General features: G+C 47.5%; 1 protein-coding gene across 6 annotated transcripts in view; it reads right to left on the bottom strand.

Annotated features, from left to right (window-relative positions):
• LOC147609091 (uncharacterized) overlaps positions 1-21,787 on the bottom strand; it is a 220,507-nt gene that overhangs the window by 128,030 nt on the left and 70,690 nt on the right. For all 6 annotated transcript variants that reach the window (XM_086788806.1, XM_086788804.1, XM_086788802.1 and 3 more), the window contains one exon: positions 10,517-10,661. In XM_086788806.1, coding sequence (XP_086644932.1) covers positions 10,517-10,661 — 145 coding nt within the window. The remainder of the gene's footprint in view (positions 1-10,516; positions 10,662-21,787) is intronic.

The raw sequence follows: 21,787 nt of genomic DNA on the forward strand, positions 1-21,787 counted from the left end.
CACCTCCAGATCGCTCACATGATGAGAAAACTCAACTGCCTGAGTCTTCAAAGTGCTAAGAGCGAGATCCATGGTCCACTCCCGGTCGCGAGGGACACAGAGAGGCAATGAGAAGGCCACCGCTGAGTCAAGTGCCTCCTCCCCGCGGGCCGGAGGTATCACTACATGCACTCTGATGGGTGCTGGCTCATGAGGGCCCTCTACTCCAAAAAGCCGTGTGAAGGAGTAATCAAAAGCCTCTGAGCGCTTTCTAGTGTCGAGACGACTCAGCCGACTGCGTATAGAGGATAGCCGTGAAGCCCGAATCGGCATGGGGAGTCTCCTCTGCGGTGCTCGAGCAAGGTCGGTGCTCAATGTCCTCTGGACTGCAAGTGAACGCCAAGGGACTGCCAGGGCCTCCCGGGGAACTGAGGCGAGCGGGGGGGGAGGAGGGGGGCAGAAGGGGGTGGAGGAGGAGCCGCTGCCAAAACCGGAGCGGGACGGGAGGAGGCGAAGGTGGAAGCGAGGCGGGAGGGTGGGACGGGGGAGGGGGGGGAGGGGGCGAAGGAGGGGGTGCTGGCATCTCTTGGTCCTCAGTCGGCGTTGGGGTCTCCTCCTGGAGGGGAGCAAAGCTGTTCCTCACGGGAACCCAGTGATGCTGAGACTGAGGCTGCTGCTGCATCGGTCTCTGGGCGTGCTGCTGTGGTGGCTGTCTCCCTCGACGGCGCCCCTATCCAGGCTGCCACTCCGAGGTCTCTGTGGGCTGGGCAGGTGTCCCGGAGGCTGCCTGCCGAGCCGCATCTGTGGGCGGGCCACCAGGGGCCTGCTGCTACGGTGAGGGTCTGGGTCTCCTACGCGCGCAGGCCTTGGCCAATTTTCTGTCTCCATTATTATCTTTGACTAACTTAACAAATATTGGTAATTATATGAATGGACATAAGGATGTCATCAAGTTGACACACTCAATGATGAGTAATGTTAATGAATGCAATGTTGAGTTCATGGAAGTGAAGATAATTGTGAATGAAGGATATTAGTAGCTCTATGAATAGACATAAGGATGTCATCAAGTTGACACACTCAATGATTGAGTAATGTTCGTGGATGTACCTGCCTGCAAATAAAGCACTGGTTCGGGAGCCCCGAGAACTCCACTCTCTGATCAATCCATCCCCCCCCCTATCCTGGGTAGCTGAATGACCTTCGGAAGGGAGGAGATGTCAGGAACCAAAACTCTGACCGAAGGTAGCCCAGCTGCTCTAGCCACCACTAAAGCGGCTGTGGGGCCAGTCTCAAGCACCGAGCCCACCAATGCTCCAAGCCTCGAAAGGAGCGGAAGGTTGTCGCGGCCGAGTCCATGGAAGCAAACTGTAACATGGAAAAGGCGCTCTCCCTGCTCGGCCGCTGCTGGGTCAAAGCCATGCTGCCAAGGTCTGAAGAATGCCCGAGCACCCCTGATGTCAAGGGGACTCATGGCAAGGACCTAGGCCATGCTCTGGGCAGTCTCGAACTCGATCTGGTAGTGTCCACGGCACAGTAGCTGAACGTCCAGGATCTTGCCCACATCTGCAAGAAGACGGGACTGGAGAAGATCCTGGATCTCCCCTCTGCTGGGGCGAGTGCCGACTATACGGCAAATGGTGGAATGTGCCTGGAGGCGTTCCACCTTTGCGGCGAGGCGCGCTTCCTCTTCTAGTGAAAGAGAAAGCCTGATGGGGGTATCCTCAGGGGCGGGCGAGGGGGCTGCAGAAGAGTCCCTCTGAGGTGGGGCGGGAGGAGCCTCCATCAGAGTCTGAAGCTATGGCGAAGGCGGAGCGAATGCGGAGAGGCCTGCAAGAACCGAGCTGCACACAAAAACGGTAAAAAAAAGGAAAGAAACCCCCAAGGGACGGAAAAAACCAGGAAGAAGGGGGGGGGGGGGGGGGGTGGGTAAGTCGGCGAAGAAAGAACCCTAGGGGGAGGGTGGAAGCAACGTGACGGCGGGGGGGGGGGGGGGGGGGGGGGGGGGGGGAAGAGAGGGCTGGCGGAGGGGGGGGTCGGGGCGCTGAAGAGGGGAGGGGGACGCAAAGGCGAGGAGATGGGGCGGCGGGCGCTTCAGCGAAGGAAAACAAGGCGGAGGGGGGGCGCACAAGCGAGGGCAGGCGGGGAGGGGGGGGGAGGACGCGTGGGTGGGAAGGGGGATTGGGCGTGCGGCCGCAGCGCGAGCAGGGGGGGAAGGGCAGGAGCTTCAGCGACCCAACAAGTAGGTCAAACCATGATCTCATCTGAGCGTACCAACAATGAGTATCTCCATCCTCTGCCAACTGTATGGATGAGGTCAATGCCAAACGGGAGTACCTCTGTTGAGGGAGCTCCCATAGCCGCTGTAAAAAGGTAACTGCCTGGAATAGGGCCTCGGTTACTACTGGTGGGGCACCCAGCTCAGCCCGAACAATCTCATGTGGTACTGATGATTTGCTCCGAATCATACGAGCAATCATCATAATCAGTGGTCTCTCCATTTGCCTCCATCCCTCATCTGTCCCTCTCTGAGATCTGTGATGTACACTGGGCCCCCAAATTGGAGCTCCGTACAGGAGAGTCGGTGTGACAAGCGTATCAAATAGCCACAATTTGGTGCGTGGCTCCTGAAACTGTATGTGTGCACACTGCCTCTCAAGTGCCCCCAAGGCTGCATGCCCTTGAGCTAATCTAGCTGCTGCTGCCCCCTTCAGGGAGAAACGCGGTCCTGTGAAAGTAACTCACAAGTAGACATATGACCTGACGTACTCTACCAGCTCCCCTCGGAAAGTGAACTGAGGCTCTGATCTCGTCACCCATGCCTGTGTGGTGTTAAACACCATAACCTTGGTTTTCCCAAGGTTCGCTGTCAGATCTCTATCCGCACAGAAAGCCTGTAATGCATCCAGGTGTCTCTATAGTCCCTCTGGAGAGTCTGAGATTAGAACAATATCATCAGCATATAACAAGATGGGTATCAACACCCCTGCCAGGCATGCCCCTGGGCCTCCCAATCTGTCTACATAATCAGAGACTGCATCAATGTACAATCCAAAGAGGGTGGGCGATAGCGGGCACCCTGCTTCACCCCTATCGTGCTGGTCACCCTATGAAATAGTCCGCCTGGAGCTCGAACTCTACCTGTCACAGACTCATACAAAGCATATATCCCCCACTGCATATCCTCGGGTACCTCAATGTCATGCAATCTGTGCATAAGCCTGGCACGTGGTACGGTATCGAACGCTTTGCGGAAGTCCACAAAGCAGCAATATATCCTTCTCTTTTGTGCCCTGCCCTCTTCAATAAGTGCCTGAAGTGTCAGTATGTGATCCAAGGTAGTAAATCCTCTCCTGAAGCCAGCCTGTCTATGTGCTCGATGACCATGCCTCTGCCCATCGGCTCAGCTCCGACTCCAATATAGAGCCATATAATTTGGCCAAGTAATGACCAATCATGATCGTCCTGTAGTTGCCTAGTACCATGGGGTCCACACTCTTAAAAAGTCGTACAATGATATGCTCTGTCCAGCTTGTCGGGAAACCCTCACAAATGGCACGATTAAACACATGTACGATGAGCGGAGCCCCAGTGTCTCGTGCATATGAGAAGTGCTCTCCAACTAGCCCATCATGATCCTGTGCCTTTCCATTCTGTAACCTGTCTATCGCATCTAGCACCATCTGCATAGTAAAAAAGGTGCTGCTAGCCGGTCTAGCTCCCAGTGGAGGGGGGGTGGGGGGTTGTCCTGGTGCATCATACAGCTCTCTAGCATAAGTATGCCATGCCTCAGGTGCACTAATCGGAGTACCAGGCTGTCTCTCCTGAAACATCTTCCATGCCCTCTTGCTGTCCTTCCCCAGGAAGAGTTGGTAGATCTCCTCCTCTAGCTAAATCTCACGATGTAGTTGTGCTCGTGTCTCACGACACTCATCATCATACCAACTATTCTATGGGGCAGTGCTGCGGGGGTGGGTGGAAGGGATCATAGTGCAGGGAAAAGCATATGAGGCGGATGCATGTAGAATACCTGCCAATCCTCACGTGATCTCGTCCAGAGAGCTATGTGGGTCTAAAGCGAACAAGCCATCAAATACTGCATCCCGATAAACCCCAACTGTCTCACGTGTAAACTGATATCTCGGGTACCTAGGTAGATGAGTGGCTGGCCCATCTCTCGGAGATCTACGTACTAGTGTGAAACTCAAGTATGCATGATCGGCTGCTATGCCAATGGGCCTACTGGAAATCGTGAAACCCCGCACATCAGGTATTAATGAAGGAGATCCCATCAAGTAGTCCACCGTGCTCGCTCCCCCTTTAGAGTTCCAGTGTGTGAGAGCATCTGATCCTTGCCATCTCAATAAGCCATTGTATATGACCAACCCATGTGCACTCCCGAGTGTGAGAAAATGCCTGCCATAATCTGTAATCTCCCCCTCATCCTGTGCTGATCTCTGCAACCCTACATCCTCTACCGACCGCGATCTCCCGGTACATAGCCTCTTGAGTATCATACAACTCTGTCTGCTCTGTGCCTGTACGTGCATTAAAGTCTCCCAATAGTAGTATGTCTCCCATGCTGGCAAACCTCATGATATCATCATATAGTGGTATATAGGGCGACTCTCCTGATGGTGCAAACCTGGAGTGGGCTGGGGGAAAGTAGCATACCGCCACACACAGCTCGCGGAGCCCCCCTCTGCATATTCGGACCCACATGTACCTCGCATCTGCATCTCTATGTACCACATGTATTTTGTCACGAAGCTCCTCCCTGTAAAGTATTGCCACTCCTCCACATCCTCTGGTACCTCCCACTGTGCGTGGCTGAGGGCGGAAAACTGATTCCCATCTATAACCCCGGACGTCAGGAAGCCTCTTGTTTGTGCACTGATGGGTCTCCGTATACATAGCAATATCACTGTGTCTGAAAGTATCCTCAGAGTATCCTGCATCTGTTCTAAGGGCTCCGTTGCAATTCCACACCGTGAATCACAAGGTCTCATAAGCCGCGCACCGTCAAGCGGGCCTCCTCTCCGTAATGATGACTCGACCATCTCTGTATACCGCCCATTTCCCCTCTTTCCTTGCCTCAAGCACACGTGGCATGTGTTCCTTCCGGTGTGCTATTTGTGCCGGTGTAAGGTCCTCATCCAAATAAATATGTAAGGTCCTCATCCAAATAAATCTTTTCCCCCTTAAGGGCCATCCTTTTGGAGAGGAAGGCCTTCTTCTTCTCCAAGTCACCAAACCTGATGATCAATATCTTCGCCCTGGTTTCATCTCTGCCTACTCGCCATGCTCTGGTAATGGGTACATCAGTGGCTCCAATTTTTCTTGCAAGAGCTTTTGCATCCTCTTGGGGATTTCCCTTATCTTCCGACCCAACTACACGTACATGTAAGGCACGTGCCCGTCTCTTGGCTTCCTCTTCCAATGTAGCATTCATCACCTCTACTTTATTGACTGGTGTATCCTTCTGTTTTTTTACTACTTCAATCCATGGGTTGACTTCCTCAATTTGTTTCTTTGTGGCACTGGCAATTTCAGCCCATGAATGCATTTCCTTCTCACCTGCAGCAGCCACTTTTGCCTTACATGATTCAAAAGTGTTTTGCATTTCTTGTTGGAAATAAGTGCACACTAGGTGTACTATTTCTCTAGTCTAGTTTCAGTTCAGTCTTTGTGTCTTGAGTCTAGTGCCATGTGGCACCTCTACATTTATCCCATAAGTGAGTCTACTCAATCTTGTACTTCTCACCTATAAATTGTAGGTGTCACATCAATGAAAGTATCAATCTTGTGTCTTGTCTACACTCATCTCAAGGTATGTCTATGCTTTGTGTTTCTTTCTAGTCTTGCTCTCATTTCAATTTCAGTTTTATCTTTGTCTCTCCCCCATTTTTACAACATGGTGTCAGAGCCAGCCCTTCTGCGTAGCCCGCCCGTTGAGAACTTGAGAGCTTTAACTGGTGGTTACCTGCGCTTGCTGTTTTCATTGCACCCGTTGCTCTAGAAGTCTCAAGATGGCCCTTTGTGTATTTTTCGCCATGACCCTGCTCCCCCTCTTCTTTGCACCTGCTCACTCTGCAGACAGTAGTGCCGATTGCTCGTCTTCTCTCCTCACCAGTCTCTCAGGATACCGATACCACCCCCGATAAGACCGAATGCTGCTCTCCCTTGAAGACGGTACTCAACACGCCCGCCGACTTACAATGCATTTGCGCCCTAAAGAGCACCTCTTCGTCTCTCTCCACCGCTGCCCTCAGCCTATCCACAGTCTGCTGCAGCCATAGCTGCGCTTTTTTCTGCCCGCCATGCCAACAACTGCCCGTCTTCTCCTTCTTGCTGCTGCGGGGGTTCATCATGGTGCTGCCGCCTCTCTACTTGAGCATACCGGCCTGTCCTCTAGTACTGCACATGCAGCAGCTACCCCCGCACTCTCTTCTTCATCAACATGTCTTCTCAAGTCGTGGACCTCCTGGACATTCAACTCATGCAACAACTCGTCATTTTTGGATCTCTGGTCTTCTCGACATCAGCTCGACACCTCCTTTTGTGAAGGTAAACTCCAATGCTGATTTTGGACCTGATTTGCAACATCTGTGCAAAAGGCATTTTCCTCTTTGTTATTTCCCATTTTCTCTTCATCTTCACATGTGGGTTAACTGTCCATTGGACCAGCCAGACCTGCAGCAGCAAATTTAAAGCAAAAATCAAGTGTATGTCGTGTTCTATTTTCAATCTACTCTCTATTTCTTTTTTTCTTTTTTTTTAAGAAGAAAAAAAAAGAGAGTTCTGAATTTCATTTACTTCTCTATCTTGTACGGGATTAGACACTGCCAAATCTGGTAAGACCTTCCCATCTCTCTCATAATTGTCTATGTTTTCATGCTATCTACCACCATTGATCACCAATGATGTAGATCATGGGGTAATATCCTATCTATTTGTCTACATGGACTTATCTTTGTCCCTATCCAAGAGGCACCCCTGCATTACCCACTCTAGCAGGAGGATTGACCTTGAGGAGGGATTATCTATCAAGGTCCATCTCTCTGTCTATCTACAATCAGTCAGTCTCTCTGTCTATGTGTCTATCCTGTGTGTCTATCCTGTCACATGTCTTTGACACTCTATCTATCAGTCTATATGCCTCTCTTTTGTGGATTAGCTACCCACATTCTCTTGGCATTTTTTTGTCTATGTCCCCATTTATCTTCTATTTGTCAGTCTCTCTCATGTCTATCTGAAAGTCTCTCTCTCTGTGGGACCACTCTACTGGCTGATTGTCTCTCTCTCTGTCTGTCTATGATCCACTCTTGTCCCTACCCTTGTGGACCCATATGAGGATATCACTTGAGGAGGGGTGTCTCAGGATCTTTTGTCTCTCATGTCTTGTCTCTCAGTCTATCAGTCTTTATGTCTGTCTTGTCCATCTTGTCTTCTAGCTTGTCTCTCAATCCTTGTCTAGTCTCTCTGTCTTGGTCTTATCTTTTGTCATGTCATAGTCTTGTCTTTTTGTCTTCCTCCTAGTGTCCACTTAAGGAGGGTGTTGGAAATAAGTGCACACTAGGTGTACTATTTCTCTAGTCTAGTTTCAGTTCAGTCTTTGTGTCTTGAGTCTAGTGCCATGTGGCACCTCTACATTTATCCCATAAGTGAGTCTACTCAATCTTGTACTTCTCACCTATAAATTGTAGGTGTCACATCAATGAAAGTATCAATCTTGTGTCTTGTCTACACTCATCTCAAGGTATGTCTATGCTTTGTGTTTCTTTCTAGTCTTGCTCTCATTTCAGTTTCAGTTTTATCTTTGTCTCTCCCCCATTTTTACAACATTTCTGTGATGTCTTTTTTGCGGTCAGCCATACATGTCTTCAAAGTGCCTTCGTACGATGCAACTATTGTGCCAATCTCTCGGAGCATGTCATCCTTCCATTTCTGCATCTCTTTTTTCATTTCCGTGTGCATCAAGGCTTGGGCTAATTCCATTTCAACCCGTACTTGGGCTTGCATTTCTCCCTTCGATTGGACATATATCTCTTCCTTCAGCGTTTCGTATATCACTTTCCTTTGGACATGCATCTGCTCGGTCCATTCCTTTTCAAGCTCCTGTCGCATGGTGTTCATCTCTGTCCTTATGTGAAGCTGTAGCTCCTCATAAAGGGCCTCATCTCGTCGGGCCATCTTCGTAATCCTTCGTCAGCCAAGGGACATGATTCCTTCCCTCAGTCTTCTGCGGTAGGCATTTGGTGCCTTCGTGGGGGTGTGAAAGGTTGTCTCACAATCCTGTTCCCCCTCTAGGGATTGAGACATGTCTTCCCCTACTAGTTGCTGCCTTGGGGGCCTGAGCAAGGGTGGGGCCTAAGCACCTTACTATACCTCCTGCACCTCACTGTTTGCACGTGACGCAGATGTACCTTATTGCACCTCCTGCACCTTACTGTTTGCACGCACATGCACCTTACTGTTTGCACCTGACGCAGATGCACCTTACTGTACCTTCTCCTGTTAATCTCTGTGCACTGCCTGTAGCCTGGCCACCCTGCAGTCCTGCGCAGCCTTCCACAAGAGAGAGAGAGACGCAGATGCACCTTACTATACCTCCTGCACCTCACTGTTTGCACCTGACGCTGACGCAGATGTACCTTATTGTACCTCCTGCACCTTACTGTTTGCACGCAAATGCACCTTACTGTTTGCACCTGACGCAGATGCACCTTCCTGTACCTTCTCCTGTTAATCTCTGTGCATTGCCTGTAGCCTGGCCACCCTGCAGTCCTGCGCAGCCTTCCACAAGAGAGAGAGAGAGAGTGCAGTCCTACGCCTCCCCTCCTACATCCGTGTGCAGCTCACCAGTCGCCAAAAGAGAGAGAGAGAGAGATTAAACTAGGCGGCTGTCTCAATTCAGCAACGCCCTCCTTGTTTCTCCTATAATCTCCCACCAGTGTCAAGACTCAAAACAGGCTACTCCGCCATTGATTCGCTGAAAGAGAGAGAGAGAGAGAGAGAGAGAGGAGGAAAGAAACAAGTTGGAAGGCAAGAGAAGAAAACGGAAGGAGGTAAGTAGAAAAGGAGAGAAAGTTGGAAGGCAAGAAAAGGAGAGAAAGAGGAAGAGGAAAGAGAAGGAGGGAAAGGGAGGGGTGGACCATGGACGAGAAGAGAGAAAGAGGAGAAGGGAAGAGGAGGCGTGGAACAAAAAAAGCGAAGGAGTGAAGAGAAGGCATGGAGGAGAAGAAGCGAAGGAGCAGCGGCGGGCTGCAGCCGGAAAGAAGCATGGGATGCGCGAATAAGCTCACGGGTAGCAAACAAGGGCGAATCGACAACAAAAATCGCATTTGCAAAAAAAAAAACTTTGCCCGTTTTTTTGACCTCACTTTACATTTGGACGAAACGCCGTTTCAATGGACACGTTTCGTTTTCTTTCGCAATGTTTCATGCCAGAAACATTTCGTGGCATTACGAAAGGGCAAAACGCGTTTTTATGTTACTATGGTCACACTGCCCAGGTATACAGATTGATAATTCTGGAGCCATGGATTGTTGCTCATTTAAACAAGCTTTGGAATATGGATAAGACAGCTAAGTGGTGGAAGCAAAATCTCCAAAAGATTTGGACTAATAAATTGCCATTAAAGCAGCCCGTTTTTCTTTGGCGATGCTTGGTTGGAGTGTTACTTGTTGGTGAAACTCTAGCCAAAAGAAGGATAGCTTATGCCTCTTGTTTTAGATGCTCAAATCGCAACGAGACTCTCATTTACTATGGGCTTGTTTGGATACAAGAGATTTGGTGCTCAGATTATATGTTTCTTTGGCTGCCAAATTTCCAGGATGTAGCTTCTCCAAGCATTTCTAGATCTTTGGGAGATATCACAAAAGACTGGCTGATTATGCAGGTTCCCTTGCTTGGATATGCTTTTGTGCTCTTTGGACACTCTGGATTGGCCGCAATCACCTAATTTTTCACTCTACACAGACTGACAAGTACTTGTGTTTTCGACAGTCTCTACGCCAATCCTATATGATTGCCATAAACTACAAGACATAGACTTGTTTTTCCACTGTTCTTGATCTTGAAGAAGTTTCCCTCACTTTTGAGGGCTTCTTTCCTCGTATAGTGAAGTGATAGAACATCGCTTTTTACCAACAACCAAATAAAAAGGACGTGTACATAGAAATTACTGTAATTCTGATTTTATTTTGTTTCTTGAAATTTTAGTTTTTCTTACATTTTATGCTTTAATTACAACCATAAATTAGTCTTCTTAGTAAATCCATTATTAGTTCACTGATTCTTTTTATGTTTTACCATACCCTGGAGTGTACCCATCCTTCACTTGTTATTTCAAATATTGTTTCACCTAGCACAGACAATTGGGTTAAGCACACCCATAGTGGAGGATACATATTCTTTATGCTCAGCCACAAGCCTTGTAGATGCAGAAATCAACCTTATGCTTCATGTTAAAACGTACAACCAGAAGCCTGAATTTTCCACAAGAGAAATGCCCAGCATTAGCTGAGGTTCAACCTGCATGATCTTTTTGGAAGTTGCTAGAAGTCTGCCAAAATGAAGGTTGATGCTTAAACGCCAGAATTATAAATCTAGCTGATGAAAATATATCCTCCACAGCATGACCAATTACATTCATCTTTTTTAACGAGTCTGCTCCATCCTAGATCACAAAAGCATAAACATGAGGTAACCAACATCCTATGCCAGACATCATACCAGCACTTAGTGAAAATAATCAGGCCACACCAATTTTAAAACAAACAAAAAAAAAATCCTTGTTCTTGTAAAATAATTTTAGCAAGAAATTCTGATGATAGCAAAGAAAAAGGTGGGAACTGTTGCCTTCGCTTTGTAACCAATCAGAGGCTTAGAGCGAGCTAAAACAAAGGCCTTCATCCCCCCTTGTGCACTGCGAATCCTCCTACAAAACCACCCACCTTGCTCGCCTTCGCACATCCCCCTGTTCCTTTCATTCTCCTGACTCTACCCCTGGCTCCATTCCCACTTACCACAATAGGTGGCTCCTCACTGGCATGGCTGTTCCAACTCCACCCCTCCAACACGCTGTCTGTCCACCCCTTCACACAAACCGATCACTGATCTCTTTCTGTCCAGCCTTCTTTTTTATTTTTCATTCACTTCCTTGATATTCTCCTTGCTTTTTCCTTTCTCCTTCCAGAGGACTCGATGGCAGCCACTCCTAACCCTTAATTGTGCCCCACGTCATTGTGACTATGCGGGTGATGGGTTGCTCTATTATGTAAGGACTCCTATACGAGAAGTACCCATTGTGTTGAGCATGCCCGCCTGCCCAACAGTGCCCAGTCTTTTAGACACTAGGGTTAGCCATACATGGCTGGATGGTTGTGAGACCGCTTTTGTAGACTTGGCATCAAGTCAAGTAGGATCACAAGTAGTTGTAGCAACAGTGGGTTGCTTTTTACTCAACCAACATATGCATGAGCTGCCAAGAAAAAAACAATTCCCACTGGTGGATTGCCTAGTATCATAATCACCAGCCCAATCTGAATCACTGTATGCATAAAGCTGCAAGCTGCCCCCCCCTGGGATAGAACAAACCAAGATCCAGGATACCCTTAAGATAACGAAAGATGCGTTTGACTGCTTGCCAATGCTTTGTGCCTGGGCTGTGCATGAATTTGCTCAACAAAGACACCCCAAAAGATATGTCTGGCCTCGTGTTACACAAGTAAATGAGGCATCCCACTGCCTGGCTGTAAATGCCGGCCTCAAAAGGCTCTCCAATATCATGCATAGTAAGCCGTACACCTGCTTCTACCGCAGTAGAAATGGGCTTACATTCATCCATGTGAAACCTTTTTAGCAAACTCTTTATGTACTTAGTTTGCTGCATAACAATGCCATCATCTGTATGCATAAACTGTGTGCCGAGATAGTAGTGTAAAGGCCCCAAATTTGACATATCAAATTCAGCTTTCAAATCAGCTTTGAAATCTGAAATTCGTGCTTTGCTTGTACCTGTAATGAGCATGTCATCTACATACAAGATGACTATGAGAATATCGGCATCGGTTTTCTTCACATACAATGTGCTTTCAGCTGGACTATTCTCATGACCTTGGCTGGTTAGATGAGCATGTATCTTATCATACCAAGCTCTTGGAGCTTGCTTTAACCCATACAATGCTTTGTGCAACCTGCATACTTTATGTTCCTCACCAGGAACTACAAAACCAATGGGCTGATTTACATATACTTCCTCCTGTAAATCCCCATTTAAGAATGCAGTTTTGATATCCAATTGATGCACTTTCCATCCTTTATGGGCAGCCAATGCAATCACAGATCTTATTGTGGTCATTCTCGAAGTAGGAGCAAAAGTCTCTTCATAATCTATTCCCTTTTTCTGGGAGTAACCTTTAGCCACAAGTCTTGCTTTGTACCTGTCAATAGTACCATCAGACTTTCTTTTGACTTTGTACACCCACTTTGTGCCAATTACATGCTTGCCTTTAGGCAATTCCACAAGATCCCATGTATTATTCTTCATGATAGAAGAAATTTCAGCTTGCATAGCTTGCAACCAATGCTCATTCTCATGTGCTTCTTCATAAGAAGAAGGCTCTTCTGAATCAAAGAGACCACCCATTGCGAATGCAGACTCCCCACGATATACATTCAAAGCATGGCTGAAACTAGCCCTTGTTCTACCTGTGAGTGGAGCTGCAAGTTTGCTTTCTTGCAAAGTTTTCAGCAACCATCTTGGCACTGACTTGGCTGTGTCTATGGCTGTTTGCTCTTCCCTGACAAGATCTTCCACTTCTTCCATAGAAGGGGGCTGAATAGCTGGCTGGTCCACATGTTCTACATGTGGATTTTCTTGTGTAGGGGCTGGCTGATCTGAATCCCCCCTAATTGCAATGGGTAAAAGTCCATCAAACATGTCTTGTAAGCCTGTATCATTGCTTTTATACAAGCTGTACATGGGCTGTTCTGAATTTTCAGCAAATACCACATCTCTACTGACAAAAATCCTTCGTGTAGTTGGATTACAAAGACGGTATCCTTTGCTTTCATTGCTGTAGCCCACAAAAATGCATTTAATTGCTTTGTCATCTAGCTTTGTTCAGAGTTGTTCTGGCACATGTGCATATGCCAAACACCCAAATGTACGCATATAATCAATTGTTGGCTTTCGGCTATACCAAGCCTCATATGGTGTTATGGTTTTCAAAGCTTTTGTTGGACACCTGTTCAACACATGAGTTGCACACATTATAGCTTCCATCCAAAATTTGTGAGGCAACTTTTGTGCTTTCACCATGCATCTTGCCATCTCCATGAGAGATCTATTTTTCCTTTCAGCTACACCATTCTGCTGCGGTGTATAAGGCACAGTACATTGGTGTTTGATGCCCTTTCGAAGCATATAATCCTTGCATGCATTTGACATGTATTCTCCACCTCTATCTGAGCGGAGTGTTTGGACTTTACATGCACACATATTTTCAGCCATTTCTACAAAGTGTCGAAAGCATGTAAACACATCTGCTTTCGCTTTCAAAGGGTAAGCCCAAGCAAACCTGGAGTAGTCATCAATGAATGTGACGAAGTAAAGATGCCCCCCTATGGATGGTGTCCGCATTGGACCACATACATCACTATGTATGAGCTGTAATTTACTTTCAGCTCTAACAGAGCCATCTTTGGGGAATGGTTTTCGTTGCATCTTTCCCAAAATACACCCCTCACATACATGTCTTGGTGGAGACTCAAGAGGCGGCATATTATCAACCATATGATGCTTCTGCAAAAGCATCAAACTCTGAAAATTTACATGCCCAAAACGAGCATGCCATAGCTCTGCATAATGCATAGCAGGAGTGTGGGCAGCCACTGTATTTGCATCATAAGTGCGCTTGTCATAGCTGTCCAGCTTATACAAGCCTTTGTATCGTGTTCCAGAAGTGACTATTTCATAACCCTTTGACGGGTCTTTTACCAAACACTTCCCATCTTCAAATTCAACCTTTAAACCTTGGTCGTTTATGGCTGAGACGGAGAGCAGATTTTTCTTTATTCCTGGAACATACAATACATTTTTCATACATATATTGGCACCATTGGCTGCAATAAGTATGACATTACCAATTCCCTTTACTGGATATGTGGTATGATCTGCACATGATACAGTGCGGCCATTTCAAGCATAAACCAAGTGCTGAAATACATCTTTTCATGAAGTGATGTGGCTCAAAGCACCACTATCAAAATACCATGATGCATTCTGTCTGTCAGATGCAATGCAAGACATATCAGTGTCTGAAGCACTTGGTGTGTCACTAGTGCATGTGAACAAAAAAGTGTACTCTTCCTGGATTACATTAGCTGATTGCTGTGCTTTGTCATCCGAAGAGTCTGCTACTGCATTGCCTGCTCCTTTCTTTTTCTCTTTTGCAATCCTTTTCCTACATTCACTGATGTAGTGTCCAGGCTTATGGCAGTAGTGACATTTGCCCTTCTTTTTGGGCTTGTTTGCATCCCCTTTGTCAGACTTTTCACCACTAGAAGAGGGCTGTCCATGACCAGCCTTGCTAGACTGTTGTCCCCCATGCTTAAAGCTCTTTGCTTTACCCTTATCCTTGGCTGTAAATGCCTTTTCTCCACCACGGTTGCTCGATATGTTTGCTCTTGTTTGCTCTTCCTGCAAGAGTAAACCCGCGAGCTCTTCAAAAGTGACGGGATCACCACCTCCTCTCATTGAGAGGTTGAGAGAGGTGTGAAAACCCAAGTAGGAAGGCGGTAAAGAATGAAGAGTGTTGGTGACCATCTGTCTGTCTGGGATAACCTCATCAATGTTGAGCAATTGTTCCTGCAAATCTTTCACTTTGGTGAGATGATCTGCCATAGAGTCACCCTCATCCATAGAAAGAAGATCCAATTGCCTTTTCAAGTAGGCAACCCTTGCCTCGTTGCGTACCTGATACATTGCTTCCAATGTGTCCCATGCAAGCTTCGATGTCTTGCACGAACGAATGTGTGGAATAATAGTCCTTTTCACTGAAAGGGCTATCAATGACATGGCCTGTGCATCTCTAGAGTCCCATCTCTTCTGCTCTTGTGTGGGAGCAGGATCTACATCAAGAGCTCTTTGAGCACCTCCCCTTTGAGGCGTGGCTGGCTCTATGGTAAGTGGGCGTGTGTCATCACCACACACGATGCCCCAAAGCCCTTTGGCTACCAGCAAATTACGGATCATGAAACTCCAGAGGGAGTAGTTAGATCCATCCAGCTTGTCATCCTGGGTGAGCACACCAAATACATCTGTAGCATTCTGTGCCATGTCAACAAAATATATCTGCAAGCAAACCAAGCACCAATGTGCACTGCCAGGCAACCAAATGTCCTGTGCAAATGTATGCCTACAAACCAAAGCAAGTGTAAACCTGCACCAAATTGTCCAATTACACACAATGTGTATACATGGGCGACAAATCGCAGCTGTAATGCCCAATTACATGCTCCAATCAGAAAATCCCTAATTTTTATGCACTCCAAATGCTTCAATGTGCATCTAATTGGCCAATTTTCACAAAAGCCCCAAATTTCTGCAAATGTAAGAGGTTCAATTTGCCAATTTTGACCTCAATTTTGAAAACCCCCAAATTTCTGCAAATGAGAGTTCAATTTGCTGATTTTGACCTCAATTTCAAAAACCCCCAAATTGCAGGCAAAGCAAAATGCCCAATTTTTTTCAATTTGTCCTGAAATTGGTAAATTCCCCAAATTGGACTTGCAATTTTCCTATGAATTTGATTTGCACAGAAGTGTCTGCTAAATCTGCATATGACCTGCACTGGAATGGCTGCAAAATATTGTATTTGTATTTGACCCAAAATGTGCACAAAGAAATACCTTCCTGCAAGGGCAGCAGGCTTGGAGCAGACAATCTAATAGAGTTGACGGCGGGAGCCGGTGGAGCTGTGCAGAGCTGCAGGTGTCGAGGAGGGCAGAGCTGCAGACGGTTGCAGTCGTTGCAACTGGAGGCGTTGGAGGGAGTGTTGCAGGGAAACACATCTGCTTTCGCTTTCAAAGGGTAAGCCCAAGCAAACGTGGAGTAGTCATCAATGAATGTGACGAAGTAAAGATGCCCCCCTATGGCTGGTGTATGCACGTGGCAGCTGGCGGAGGCGTGCAGAGCTGCACGACATGCATACAGGTGACGAGGCAGGGGCCAGGGTAGAGGACGAATGCGTGCTCTGGGCGGTGGCGGACCAGCAAAGGCGGACCAGCAGAAACGGGCGAGCAGATGGCTGTGGGCAGCCGACAGGCCAGTCGTAGGCGGGAGAATAGCAGACGGATGCTGGCTAGGTGAGCAGGCGTGCTGGAGCCGGCTAGGCGAGCTGGAGTCGCTAGCGATGAGGTAGGCGGAGGCGGCAAACAAAGGCCACGAGTAGTGGAAGCAGGCAGAGGTGAAGAGGCAGGCGACGGACCATTCAGGCGCTAGGCGCTGGTGCCGAGCAAGAGCAGTGACGCGAACAGCGTATGGAGGCGCAGGAGTCAGGCAGGACCCGCCGGGACGCGAGAAGGAGACTGAGGCGCAGGGAGGCCTGGAACCATCGGCGCAGGACGGACGGCGGGTTCGGGTGTCCGTCTCAACGGAACAGAACGGACGGCGACGGCGACGAAGGCCAAGCAGAACGGTCGGAGTAGGACGTCCGGTGCAGGAACGGCGACCGGTGACTGTGATGGAGCGGGGGCGCGTCGGACGGCGTGGCAGCTAGTCTGTGGGCGTCGACGGAAGGGGACGGAGGGGCGACGCCGGTTCTGACCGCCGACGGGTCTGGGCAGCCGGCTGGGGGCGTTGACGGAAAAGTGCCCTTGGTTCAGCCCTGTTCACACATAGCACTACCATAACTGAGCATATGCCTACATTGGCTCATTCAAGTATACACCCTATTTTTTGGTATACTTCCACGGTCACACCTTCAATCTCATCATATCCCGGCGCATTGTGTGCACATTCCGTAATCTCTTTTTCTCGTATTTTCCCAAGAGCTCACATCAAGGGGGGGCTTTTCTGTTCCTAATTCCTAGCTCTCTCTTCAACTCTAGGAAATCTCGTACTACTGTGAGGATGTCGCAAAGAGCTACTTCCACTCAGTTGTCTGGATTTGGTGCATTTATCACAACTGAAGATCGCTTGATGGTCCCAACTACTCATTATGGAGTTTCATGCTGAAGAATCTCTTAATTGCCAAGGGGCTATGAGAGATTGTCACGGGGCAAGAGCCTCGTCCCGTTGCACCAACCCCCTGGGCCCTGGCGCCTCAACATCAAGGACGACTCAAACTGTGGCACAAGTTGTGTCAAGCATTACAACACCGCCTCCTGGACCCACTGAAGACCAAAGACGATGGGATGCCCGTGATGCTCAAGCAATGGCCATGATTGCTCTTTCAGTCAAGCGCTCGATTGTACCTCACATCCGATCTTGCAGCTCTACAAGGGCTGCCTGGGTGGTCCTCGAGACCATGTTCTAGTCCTGTAATGAAGCACGAGTCATGTATCTGATGCAGGAGCTGGACGACCTGACCATGAGCGAAGGTAATTCCATTGCAAATCACCTTACCAAGGTAACAAACCAAAAAGAAAAGAACAGCTGCTGAATATAGATGAGGTAGTTGATAACAGAAAATTGGTCACCACCTCTCTTAACTCCTTACCTGAGTCCTATCAAGGTTTCCATACTTCTCAGAATCTCTCTATGAGAGGAGGAGGCAATCCTATATCAAGGAGTTGGTTGGATTACTTCTCCAAGAGGAGCAGACAAGGAAGAACAGATCCAAGGGTGATAAGGTTGTTTCCGTAAGGCGTACGACGGCTTATCGTACGGACTCGTACGGACCTTTTTGGGACGTAATGGTCTTTTTTTTGCTTATCTATGGCTGTTTGAGCTTCCTCTGTACTATGATGCTTCCCTCCTTTTTAAAATACTCCATATCTAGAATTGGAAATACCTAAGTTTATAAGTATTTTTTTAAAACACTGTATTTTATCGTACGATAAGAAAAAAAAAATTATATCATACGGTATCGTATCACACGAACCCTACGGTATCATACCTGACAACTATGGGGGTGATGGAAGCAAAGGAGACCAAGCCTATACTTCTCCAAGGACAAAGGCAAAGTGGACTCATCACACAGGGTAACACCAAGAAGAAGAAAGGAGAGTGTCACCATTGCCACAAGCCACATCAAAGAGTGTTGGAAGAGGCTCGCAAAGCTAAAAGCTGATGAAGACTCTGCAAATTCCGCTTCTTCTACCTCTCATGACAAGAAGCAACAGCCAAAAGATAAAGTAAATATAGTCCAAGATGACTGGGCTTTCTAGCCACATTATCACTATGGGGAGAATGTTAAATATTCATAGTGATTAATGTGGGAATGAACAAGTGCTAGGTGGTTGAGTAAACTAGCACTAAATGTAAGCCTTAAATAAAGCAGTTCCAATGTGTGTGAGCAACCCCTAGTATGTACAAGTCTCTTGTGTAGGAACAGCCTCTTAAAAGGCATATGTGGCATCATACTTAGCATATGCTTAGAATATGTAATGAATTCTCTCCTATAAAAAGGACCTACTTCTATGATGAATTTATGCTTTCCACTACATCTTGTACTTCGTCAATCCCCTTAATCTTGTGCTGATTATCTTGTTGATTATCATCACTCTCTTCTCCCCACTATTGTGTTCAGCACTCTTGGCATTAGCTAACAGTAATCACAACCCTTATCCCAGACATCCTAGAATCTAACTGAAGATGGAGTTGATCAGGGGAGTTTCTACTTGCCCAAGATGCAAAAACAATCAAACAATGTCTTCACAATTATCAACAATGACCACGTTAAGGCCAAATGCCTATGAAAATGTGGCTTGTTGGGTTAATTGTGAAATTCCTTATGAATATGGTACATTCATTCCTACAAAGACCACATCTACCTTTTTGCAAGGAGCTCCGTTACCTATACAGGAGTTTTTTAGTCTAGACAGTTTGCCTTCAAACATTATTAGTAATCATGATGCAAAATTCACAAGCCACTTTTGGCAAAGGGTACTTGAAAAGCTAAATACTCAATTGAAACCGAGTCCAAATCCTCTCCTAGACATGCCAAAAGTCATAGATTATATAAGGGGATATCATGACAAGTGAAGGAGCCTCACCACACCTGTAAGAAGTAAACCAATTAGGGGTTGAGGGGGTGGGGGTGAGGGGTCTAGTAGGTTGTTGGGGGGGTTGTATGGCTGAGTGGATGGCAAGGATGATCTGCTCTCAGCCCCAAACCACAGACAGTGAGGCGTCTGTCTTGTGCCTCAAGGGGGAGCCTCTTGAAGCTCACCCACTCTCCCAAAGACAGAGCGGGTCCTGTACTGATGGGCCCCCATGCAATGTGAGCGAGTGCCCAAGGGGTGGCCACTGGGTATTTTGAAGACGGGGTTCCATGTCAACGGCTAGCAAAGCCTCTCCTCATCAGAGGTCAGAGGCAACTACGTGAGGGCTCGCTTGAGGTGACCCCAAGCTCGAATCAACTTGGCTACAAATCGGTCCTGAAAATAGGAATTGAGCCCACGGGAGCACGCCTCCGGAAAAATCCATCCCACACTGGGGGCCCAAGGTCCACCAATAGCTGGGATGCGGGCCGAAATTCAAGTGCATAGGAAAGCCTTCCAGAGTTCACCTCCTAGCTGAAGGCCTCAAACAACCATCTTGCCAAGAACGGCTTAACTATGAATAGGTGGATCAATGATGGCCAATCTTCCACGATGTCGAGGCTGAATAATAACCCTCCATACCACCTTGGGCTTTGCAGGCCGACCCTCTATCATTGCCCAAAAGCCTCTGCGCCTATCCTAGGCATGACGTGAAGAACGCCCAGCAGGGAGTAATGTACCTCATGACGGCCATAAGCACCTAGTTGGCCACCACCACACGACCAACGACGGAGAGCCGGGTGGTACTCTGGTAAATGAGCTTATTCAGAATGCTCAAAAGAAGAGGGACAAGCTACTGCTCTGGCGATATATCAATCCCCACCAACATCCCAAATATCTAACCGGGGTGTCACAATGTATCCACTGAAAAGACTCAACCAGATGCCAAACTGGGGTGGGTAACAATCTAACCCAAAAACCACACGACCTATGCCATTGGATCTGCATGCCAAGCAAAGATCCTTGATTGCCTGCGGAAATCTCTAAAGATTCCCCTCCTCTCCTGAGAGGTAGGCGGCTATATCATCCGCGAACTCTAAGTCTGGAAGCTCCTCCTAACGTTGAATGGGGAAACGAAGACCATGTAACCGTGTTCCCTGAGCAAACATAAAATTGATCATCACCTCCGCAACAAAGAGGAAGAGGAAGGGGGCGAGAGGACACCCCTGAAGAACTGATCTCGTGATCAGAAATCTCTCCCCTGTGGCCCCTGAATGATGACCTTGTTGTGGGCGGTGGAATACAGTGAAGAAGCTCCCTAGATCCATCCTGATGGGAATCCCATCCATAACATGGTAGCATCAATGAAATCCCAATCCACTGTACCGTACACTTTCTCAAAATCCAAGAGCAATACTGCCATATCCTCCCATCAAAGGTGGGCAATGGTGGTCACCCAGAAACTGAAGATGTTATCCTAGATGCTCTTATCTTGGATGAACCCTGTCTAAGCTCCATGAATCAGATCTTGTAGATGAGGCTGAAGGCAGAGGCTAATGGCTTTGGTGCGAATTTTCTTGCAATATCGCACAATGATGAGTCTTTTTTTAATTAAAACTATAGACTCTCTTATATTTTTACTCTAATTACATATAGGCATTCAAAGATAAACATTAGGATATAACAGATATTGACACAAACCTGAAGGCTTGGAAAGATGCCTGGTGTAGGAAATGTCTCCTCAGAATCTTCACACCTAAGTCAGCGCCCAAGTTGAAAGCTTTGCCTCTCTTCAGATGATATGATTTTTTCCTTGGAGAATGATGTAGCTTGAGATTGAAGATTGGAAGACAAAAAGATTTTTGAAGGCAACTGCCAAGGAAGGTCATTAGGTGCTCCGCGGCACTTGCCATGAGGCAAGGCCTAAAGGGTGTGACCCCGCTCCTCACTCAATAGGGGCGGGCTCAAGAGCTCTGAAAACCGGATAAGACCACCTCGCAAGTGTGCTCCCACACACTCCCGCGCTACCTCGATCTAGGGGGTGAGGGCACCAGAGAGAAACCCTCTCTAGAAGTCTGTTACAACTCGTAGCCCATTTGTCAATGTACCTATGACAAATGGGCTACGAGTTGGGATATTTTTAAAGGTAAAGATTATGGGAGGACCTATCTCTTAGATTGCGACACATGGCAAGAAAATGGATCAAAGTGAGGCTAGTGGCCTCACACCTGTTAGAAAATGGATCAAAGTGAGACAAGTGGCCTCACACTTGTCACTTCAGCTATTGTGTGGCTCTACACTTGTCATTATAGCCTTCTCTTACCATTTTAGGTCATGGGAGGCCTAAATCTATCAATTGGAGCCCTCTCTCTACATTTGGACAGGCTCTACTACTGCAAACTAGCCTCTACCATGTTGGCAACTCCTGTCTATTCTTGGTGGTTCTCTACTTCTAAGTTATGGCTCTCTACCATCGTTATAGGCTGCCGTAATGCTGCCTGCTCTCTTTCTCTCTCATGAAGGCTGCCCATGAAGTATACCGACTGTTGACGACTGTTTTGAAGGCTTCCATTGTGAAGAAATACTGATTTC

The sequence above is a fragment of the Cibotium barometz genome, chromosome 52 (assembly GCF_041138505.1).
Source record: "Cibotium barometz isolate CiBa-2024 chromosome 52, ASM4113850v1, whole genome shotgun sequence".
Classification (NCBI taxonomy): domain Eukaryota; kingdom Viridiplantae; phylum Streptophyta; class Polypodiopsida; order Cyatheales; family Cibotiaceae; genus Cibotium; species Cibotium barometz.